This window comes from Gadus chalcogrammus, chromosome 4, assembly GCF_026213295.1.
Source record: "Gadus chalcogrammus isolate NIFS_2021 chromosome 4, NIFS_Gcha_1.0, whole genome shotgun sequence".
NCBI classification, from domain to species: domain Eukaryota; kingdom Metazoa; phylum Chordata; class Actinopteri; order Gadiformes; family Gadidae; genus Gadus; species Gadus chalcogrammus.
In genome coordinates this window covers 642,682-652,470 of record NC_079415.1, presented here as the reverse complement: position 1 = coordinate 652,470, position 9,789 = coordinate 642,682, and the positions used below count along the sequence as shown (strand labels likewise).

General features: G+C 43.8%; 1 protein-coding gene across 1 annotated transcript; it reads right to left on the bottom strand.

Moving 5' to 3' along the window:
• Positions 1-602: 602 nt before the first annotated feature.
• Positions 603-4,084, bottom strand: LOC130381850 (probable E3 ubiquitin-protein ligase TRIML1). The gene has a single exon (XM_056589666.1). It carries the CDS (start codon positions 3,906-3,908, stop codon positions 2,229-2,231), a length of 1,680 nt encoding a protein of 559 aa, XP_056445641.1. The 5' UTR covers positions 3,909-4,084; the 3' UTR covers positions 603-2,228.
• Between the last annotated feature and the right edge of the window lie 5,705 nt (positions 4,085-9,789).

Below are 9,789 nucleotides of genomic sequence, written 5' to 3'. Positions count from 1 at the left end.
TTTATGTATTCTTTAATATAGGTATTAGTGGGCCACTAACACAGTATTCAAAGACGTTCCCGAAATTCAGCCGTGGTGCAGAGTTACAGCCACTCCGAGCCAGTCGCACATTGAGCTTCCCCCAAATGCGCTGTTTTGGTGTCTGTAGCTATAATGCAAATGAGAAGGAGCGAGGCGGGTCAAGGAGGAGGGTGGGGGTGTGGCCCTGAGCAGCTTGCAGCCAGGAGAGAGAGAGAGAGAGACGGAGACGGAGAGAGACGGAGACGGAGACGGAGAGAGAGACGGAGACGGAGAGAGAGAGAGAGAGAGAGAGAGAGAGAGAGAGAGAGAGAGAGAGAGAGAGACGGAGAGAGAGAGAGAGAGAGAGAGAGAGAGAGAGAGAGAGAGAGAGAGAGAGAGAGACGGAGGGAGAGAGAGAGAGAGAGAGAGAGAGAGAGAGACGGAGACGGAGAGAGAGAGAGAGAGACGGAGAGAGAGAGAGAGAGAGAGAGACTCCAGGGTGAGCCGATGTTCCCCCGCAGAAAACCTACGCCACTAAACTTGCGAGAGGCGTGTCGGCGTAGAGCAGAGGCGTGTTCCGGCGGACAGCGCAGTTGGTGCTGCTATTTGGACGTACCACGGCAGGTCGGAGCTGCAACATGTTTTCCATAGGGGCTGCATGAATGAACACTGTAGTAGGCTATACCATGCATGAAAATATTAATAACAACGATAAACTCGAGCAAAGCAGGTTATATCCCAACCTTCCAAAACAAAATCACATTTAGGGTAAATGATAACGTTGGTTAAATTATTTGGGAAAGAACAGCTGATACAGCGGTGATAAGTTACGCAGAGTAAAGACTCTGCGTTGTGTATTTCTCCTCGTAGTAGTAATTCTTGAAGTGGAAATCAAAGCAACTTGCCAGGTTGGATCCGAGGGTTGAATAGAAGGTTTATTGGAGGATGTAATACAGCACAGGTACAGACTTAGGTGGGATAGTCTCAGTGTAGGAGGTGAGGAGCAGTCTCCAGACGTGCTCCTTGGCTGTCCATCCCTCTTCTCACCGAACCAAAGGGTTGGGGCCAGTATTATAGGAAAGAAAGCGTGAATAACAAAATAACAGTCTCCCTTGATAAGGTATACGGCCCTGGCTATGTCCCAGACAACAGGGTTGGTTCGTCCTTGTCGGGACATCACAAATGACAGAATGTTGGAAATAACACCTCGTACAGTAGGAGAGGCACTGGCCTGTTCCTAGACTAAGAGATGTGAACACAGAGAGACACTAAAACACACCAACATTCTACATTCCTCCCTCTTGATCATATTAAACATAGCTTAAAGATCACCCTTTAAATGAGAATTCAGTGTATCTACTGGTAAAAAAAATGAACAATTATCTAAATCAACAAAATGAAGCATAAAAGGCAACAGCAAATTATAATAATAATAATAATTATAATATTTCTAAAAGGAGACTAATGACACACTTTGTGAATGATTTAGACCATAAGTAATTAATGTAATGCAAGACAATGATAAACACAATCCTAGATTAGCTACAGAGGAGGGCAGAGTTAGGAAAGAGCAGGATGGAGAGAGGAGAGACGACAAGACAAAGTCACATTACTCACAGACATGGGGGGAATCTTTACATGTAGTCACTGTGAGCTTTGTTTATTTAACGATTTTAAACGTTCCATCGATCTCAAATGATGAAAATTACTGTTTTAGGCGACAAACAAATGTATCTTTTGTATTACACAGACAGCATTTCTACTGAGCACTATTAGACTGGAATGTATCTATTTCACTTAAATTATCTATTACAATGATAATGTAGGACTACAAATTCATTATTTTTCCTTCTATTAGAATTTGAAAAGTAAGACAATTGTATTGTTTTGTCATTCATTATCCAGAAGTTAAAACCAATAGAAATGTTAATACAATTATTATGTATACAAATGAATGCTCTAAGGATGTTCTTCATAACTGCAACTGTTAACAATAGCGTTAACCATATAAAAAAAATCTGGAAAAAATAGACAAAAGTGTAATCTTGCCCTTTATAAAGGGTTGTATTCAACAACTGGGGTTCGATTCTCAAAGTACTTAAGCTCGTTAAATGACAGCAGTATGACATTAATGCAGTTCTCTCAGATATCACATAGTAGAGATTATCATTCAGGATATACAATGAGTTGTTTTGGTTGTTTGTATGTTGTATTACCAAACCAAGGTCCTAGTCTGTTTGATCGACAGGTGAGATGATGAGGGGGGCAGAGTTGTTACCTTCATAATTAACACATGGGCAGAGGATTGGATAGAGAGGCTCAGTGAAGCTGCAGCCAGTAGCAGAGTAGATATGAACCCTGGCTTCCACATCATAGAAGGAGACCAGACCCTCATCATAATGAACCAACACCCCCACCTTCTGGAGCTCAGCTCTCAGAGGGAGACGGACAGCAGGTTTATCACTAAATACCAACCCATCCTTGTTGTAGTAAAGAGTCCAGTAGCCATTCCCAGTGGTCCGCTCTGTCAGACCTTTTCTGTCGATGGACTCTCTGGCCACTCCTACAAACCATCCAGTCTTTTCTTTAACCTGGACCTCAAAGTAAAATCTACCTGAGGAGAAGCTCTGCCTTGTGAGAACATACATTTTCTGTGTAAATCTCTCAGGGTTGTCTGGGAGTCTCTTCCACACACCTCCATCATGTACTTGTTTCCCATCCTCAGACAGGATGAGCTTGGGATTAGCTGTATCAGGATCCAGAGTCACATCTACTTCATACTGCTGGACCCTCTTCAGTTCAGCATCACGCAGCTTCTTCATCCCCATGTTCAGTGTCTCCTCCAGCTGATCCAGGGATCTCCTCAAGGTCCCTGCGTATGACGGAGGACGAACCTCCACCGTCGTCCAGTCCCTGGTGGGTGGAGGATCTTTCAGGGATCTGAAGGCCTGGAGGAAGTGGAGGTGGTCTTCAGTCTGTGAGAGCTGCTTCACCTCTGAGCTTCTATTGGTCAGATCTTTTATTTCCTGCTCCAGCTCTTTGATGAGGTCTTCAGCTTGTTTCACTGTGGAGTTCAGTTTCTCTTTAACCGTTTGGTTGAATTCATCCCGGCCCTTTTCAACACAGCCTATCAGAGCAGTGAAGACCTGCCCACCATGGGCTATCTTTCTGTCTGCGTCTTTGTTGCTCAGTTCCACTTTATCTTTGATCTCCTTAATCTTTTGTTTTCTCTCCTGGATCTTCTGCGGAACTTCAGCCTCTATCTTCCCCAGCTGGGCCGTCTTCACTTCATATTCCTCCTTTAGAGGTACAACAGGATGGGACTTGTGGTCTGTCACTGTGCACAACAGACACACACACGCCTGTTCAGTCTGGCAGAAGAGCTCCAGAAGTCGGTCGTGTTTCTTACACATCTTGTCTTCAAACCGGTCCATAGGCTCGACCAGCCGATGTTTCTTCAGGCCAGCGACTCTCTGATGTGGCTCTAGGTGGGTTTGGCAGTAAGAGATAAGACACACTAGGCAGGACTTCACGGCCTTCAGCTGGGTCCCAGTACAGACGTCACAGGGAACTTCTGCTGGTTCAACAAAAGGCTTCTCTTTTACTTGTACGGTTGTTCTAAACTGAGCAGCCAGCTCTGATAAGAAGGTATTGACCTGTAGATCAGGTTTTGTGCCGAAAAGCTTGTTGCAAACCGGACATTTGTACTGGACTTGTTCATCCCAGAACTTTTTAATACAGGTTCTGCAGAAGTTGTGTCCACATGGTGTGGTAACTGGACTGATGAACACATCCAGACAGATGGAACATGAAAAGTTCTCCTCAGACCAGGAAGTGTTAGCAGAGGCCATTCCTAGACACAGACGACAAGGTTTATGTATTGAGCAATTATATATTTCTAATTCCATCAATTCCTTATCTTGTGCTGATTTACTCACCTTGTTGTGTTTTCAGTCTGTCAGACCAATTGCGTTTCATTTTTCTCCTGAAAGAGAGAACTGCTTCCACGTCGGTTGTCTTTGGTTTCTACGAACCTTAAGTTTCGTTTCCTGAACAACAGGTCCTCTCCTCTCCCAACCCTAACACCTGGCTCCTCCCCTAACACCTGGCTTCGCCCCCACGGACAGAGAATTCCCTGACGTTTTAACCTGAATGTGGGCACATTCAGGAACTGTCTAGGCTACCTCATATTCGCTGTTTGTTCTCTTCTTTCCAGCATTAGAATACGTTCAACCTTTAAAAGACAGGACACAGAGAGTCCGGGAAAACAATATATGTTGATTATTTCGTGGTGATTTGTGCCTAACTGTGATTAAGAGCTATACAATTACATTTGACTTGATTTTGACTGTGGCTGATATTTTCACCACATTCTTTATAAAACAACCCTCTCAATGTGTGCCAATATAACAGGTGCTATTATGGTTGGTATTTAATATTGAGTTAACACTGGCAGTTAAAAACGGCTTGTCTCACAGACTCTAACCTCATAAAGCCGCCGAGGCATGTGACTCGGGTAGGGCGGACGAACCAGACCGACGAGTTCACCTACGGTCACAGACAACAAACACTTGTTTTGTTGCCTCCATGCGGCAGTTAATTCGGCTGAATTAAAAATAGGGTTTACCTAGAAAATTCTCAATTTATACGTTTAGAGACGGTTTTGTTGACAACAGTATGGTGGGGACGCGTTCCTTCCCTTCACGCTCTGCAAGTGGAGAACTTTATTCACCAATTCATTGATGATATAACGCCCCCCCCCTCCCCCGATACTAATATTCCTTCACTAGCTATATTGAAGTCCTTAATCACTGTATAGAGGAATCAAAATGACTGACATTATTAATAATAATAATAAAAAAATATTTTGTATAGCACCTTTCAGGATACTCAAGGTCTATTAAGAAGAGTGTGAGGTAGGGTGTGTGTGTAGGTGAGTGTGAGGTAGGGTGTGTGTGTAGGTGAGAGTGAGGTAGGGTGTGTGTGTAGGTGAGTGTGAGGTAGGGTGTGTGTGTAGGTGAGTGTGAGGTAGGGTGTGTGTGTAGGTGAGTGAGTGTGAGGTAGGGTGTCTGTGTAGGTGAGTGAGTGAGAGTGCAAAATGCGGTCCAGATGAGGAGGGGGGGGTTAGTTCCATGGTGGTCCTGGGGGGGTTAGGTCCTGGGGGGTCTCCCCAGCTCCCTGAGGTCCAGCCCGGGGCAGTCCACCTGCTGCTTGGTGCTGATTGGTTCACGTTGAAGGCGAACAGGAAGTGACGCGCCCCCGTTACCGTGGCGCCCCAGGGGGATGCGATGGAGGCGGGGCCAAAGGCAGGGGCCCATTCATCCTGCTTCAGCTGGGAGGAGGATGAGAGAGAGAGAGAGAGAGAGAGAGAGAGAGAGAGAGAGAGAGAGAGAGAGAGAGAGAGAGAGAGAGAGAGAGACCGGGTCCTGGTAGAAGGGACCTCCTCCAGTGTCAGAGCAGGTAGAGGTGACCCCCTCTAATTAATAGTTAATAGTAGCAGTAATAATAGTTAATATTCGTTAAAAACATACATTTTCTATTAATTAAAATAAGCCTTCCATAAAAGAGACATTGTCTACTTTCAAATATATATATGGTATAGGGACCATCGAATCTTAGGTTTTGATATTTATTTATCTATGGCATGGGGAAAAAATGGACGAATTTATACATTTAGAACTACATGTCTATTTATTTGTTTATTTATAGAGTTGATCGCTGTCCTACACAAATAAGAAAATAGCAAAGCATTTGTCAGAGGCCAGACCCAAAGGACTGCCACACGTTTGATTTCAGATTCACGGGTGTACTGAAAATCGTTTTTTTCCCTGCTAGCGAGACACAGGGCACGCACGGAGACGAAAGATAATATTTTGACGTAGGGGAGAGCCGGGTCGATTGAAACCCTTTTCAGTTAAACGTCTTTTTCAAAGATGACGTTACGTATACAAATAATTTCAACATGTGATCAACAACTCACATGTGTGTTATCTTAGTTACAAGTGTAATTTAATACATATGTTGGACGATCTAGCTGTTTTTTAACTTTGAAAGTAAGTTATCTGTTTCAAACGCCCCGCCTAGTCGGGACGTTTGAAACACACATGCGGGACGAATGAAACAGCATCTTTTAAAAATAAACTATTGAACTTACTCTTGTTTTTATGCAATATACCGGACAAAATAGTAGTGTACTCGTCATTGCTAAAATTTCACATAATTCTGCATAATATAAATAGGTTAAAATATGTTTTTGGCCCGTGCGTAATTGTGCGTAATTGTCAAGATGCACATTTCGTTAAAACTCACCTTTCTTCTTTTGGACGACTAAATTTGAATTAAATTTACTTATTTCCCTGTCCTAAGTCATGTTTAGGGATACACAGTTGAACATCCTTTTATTTATTTTAAACAAAAACTACCACGTCAACCGGATAACATGACTCCTGTTGCGTTTTGAAACAAGTGTTTCAATCGTCCCGACAGCGACTACTGACACTTAAACCTTTTTTACCTCTAAACTTCAAAACTCATTTTGAAGTTGCACACTTTGCACACTTTAACACAGGTTTAAGTACTAATTCATCTGTTGTATAGTCATATTATTATGGAATGAAACAAAAAACACAACTATTTATTACAAAAAAACTACCGCAGGAAGGATTTTAGTTAGCGCTCTCGAAAACAGGTTTGGGGGATAACATTTGAATGGTGGGACGTCATTACACGAAATTTGGCGTGACTGCCTTGCGTGGTTTTCGAGGAAATCGCTGTGTTTCAATCGTCCCGTGTTTCAATCGACCCGGCTTTCCCCTACCATGGCAGGTCAGAAATGCATTTTTTTTTCCATAGGGGCTGCATGAATGAACACTGTAGTAGGCTATGCCATGCGTGAAAATAATAATAATATTGATAAACTTGAGCAAAGTAGGCTATATCCCAGCCTTCCAAAACAAAATCTCGTTTTAGGGTAAATGATAATGTTGGTTAAATTATTTGGGAAAGAACAGCTGATACAGCGGTAATAAGTTGTATTTAAATCAATGCACCTGCAAACACCCGAACATACACATTTTCTTGACACAGACATCGTGTAAAAGCCCATAACTTTTAGGATTGATGAGTATTTCCTTGTGAGAAAACAATGTTTAACTGCGAGTGAGTGTTAAAAAGAATGCAAGAGTGCATCCATCTGTTAACACACGCAAACTAAACATGTAACGCATAATAAAGTCCATGGCAATGTACATTAACGGGGGAACACATACATATTAGGAACACAAGTCAATAACGATAATGTATACAATACTGGTAAGAAACGACGTGTGTTAATGTATTGCCGCATATCGTTAAATAGACCCACAGCTACGGCCACGGGACCGCATATCATCATCATCGTGTGTTAGGTTTCTTTACAGCAATTTACATGACGACTCAGTATTTCGGAAGTTGTAGAGTAAAAAGCCATTCCATGTGTGAATTAGGGCATATTATTCGGCCATAAACTGAGCCATTTGAAGTTTGAAATTCATATGGTCATGCATCTGTCTCATCGGAGATTGTAAACGCGCTGTCAAAATATCAACTCATCAGGTTCAAATGTGCTCATGGCTCTTAAAGGGGATGGGAGATGGCACTCTCGTTGGTTTACTGCACGTTACGCCCAAACCACACCTACGGGTAATTAGGCTACTTCAGGGCGCAAGAGTAATTTATCCGCCGTTATAATAGCAACAGCGGCAGAGCCCCGCCCACAAAGCTACTTCCGTTGTGCGCTTCTCACTTGCGTTTCAGACCGTTAGAATAGGGCCCTAGGAGTCTATCAGAGGTGTTCTGAACCAGCAGTAAGCTTTTATTACAGTTTTCCTCAATTGTTTAAACACGTTTTCTGAAACTATAGCTCAATTTCTCAAAACACTAAGGACAAATCTGAAACGAGTTTACCATTTTGTCAAAACCATTTTGTCAAAATCTCTTTCAAAACGAAACACTGCACTCAAAACCATGTTCTCTCTTCTCAAAACAGATTTTTTCCACCAAAATGAGAAACACAACGATCATTTAAGATAAGATAAGATAGTCCTTTATTAATCCCCCTTGGGAGAAATTCACAGGTGACCAGCAGTACAGTGGGAAAAGAGAAGAGCGAAAAAACAGTATATATACAATACATTTACTAATTGAAAATAAAATTATAGTACAAAACTATTTTAATAAGATAAAGTTAAGATAAAACAAACATACTATATACATGTAACTCTCGGTTTGTAGGTGACCTGTGTGTTAAGTAAATAAATAAGTACGATGAAATATGAGGTATAATATAAATATAAGTATAAATATAAATATAAATGTGCCAAATGTGCCAAATGTGCAGGGACCCTGAAGTAATCGAAAAATTTAGTAAATAAATAACAAATAACAAGGTTAACAATAGGTGCAGTCCTTAGGTGTGCGGTTTAGACCTTAAACAGGTCTGGATAAAGCAGCTGTTGGGGCTTTGGGGACGTTGGGAGCGGGGGGTTGAGGTGTTATAAAGTCTGATAGCTGATGGGATGAAAGAGCCCCCCAAGCGCTTTGAGGCACGTGGCTGAGAGAGTCTGTGGCTGAATGTGCTCCTGAGTTGCCTCAGCTCAGCGTAGAGAGGGTGAGAGGGATTGTCCATGATCGCCTGCAGCTTCCCCCTCATCCTCCTCTCTGTCACAGCCTCCACACAGTCCAGCTTCATCCCCACCACAGAGCTCGCCTTCCTCACCAGCTTATTCATCTTGCTGGCACCACCGCTCCCGATGCCTCCTCCCCAGCACACTACAGCAAAGAAGGTGGCACTGGCTACCACAGACTGGTAGAACATCTGTAGTAGCCTAGTGCACACCTTGAAAGACCTGAGCCTCCTCAGGAAGAACAGCCTACTCTGTCCCTTCCTGTAGAGGGCCTCAGTGTTGTCTGACCAGTCTAATTTATTGTTCAGGTGCACCCCAAGGAACTTGTAGGTGTCCACCATCTCCACCTCCTCCCCGTTTATGGAAACAGGTATTGGGGTGCTCTTTCTGCGCCGGAAGTCCACCACCAGCTCCTTGGTTTTCCCGGTGTTGAGCTGAAGGTGGTTCCCGTCACACCATCCCACAAAGTTCTCAACTAGTTCCCTATACTCTTCCTCCCTATTGTCTATGATGCATCCAACAATGGAGGAATCATCAGAGAACTTCTGCAGATGGCATGCTCGGGAGTTGTAGCAGAAATCCGAGGTGTAGAGGGAGAACAAAAACGGTGAAAGTACAGTTCCCTGGGGTGTGCCGGTGTTGCTGGTCACCACGTCTGACAAGCAGTGTCGCAGCCTGACATACTGCGGCCTGTCCGTGAGGTAGTTTGAAATCCATGCCACCATGTCAGGATCCACCTTCATCACTTGGAGCTTCTCCACCAACCGGACTGGCTGGACGGTGTCGAAAGCACTGGAGAAGTCGAAGAACATGATCCTAACCATGCTCTGCGGCCTCTCCAAGTGTGTGTAAGCTCTGTGAAGCAGGCAGATGATGGCGTCCTCCACGCCGATGTCGGTCTGGTACGCAAACTGCAGTGGGTCCAGGCAGTCACGCACCAAGGGCCTGAGGTGCTCCAGGACCATCCTCTCGAAGATTTTCATGACGTGTGACGTTAGAGCCACAGGTCTGAAGTCTTTTGGAGCGCTGGGTCGTCCCTTCTTCGGGACAGGGACTACGCAGGATGTCTTCCAGAGTGTTGGCACCTTTTTCAACCTGAGGGAGAGGCCGAAAAGATGCGTGAACA

Coding starts and splice junctions, on each gene's coding strand:
- LOC130381850 (XM_056589666.1), bottom strand. CDS start 3,908: ATGGAATTAGAAATATATAATTGCTCAATACATAAACCTTGTCGTCTG.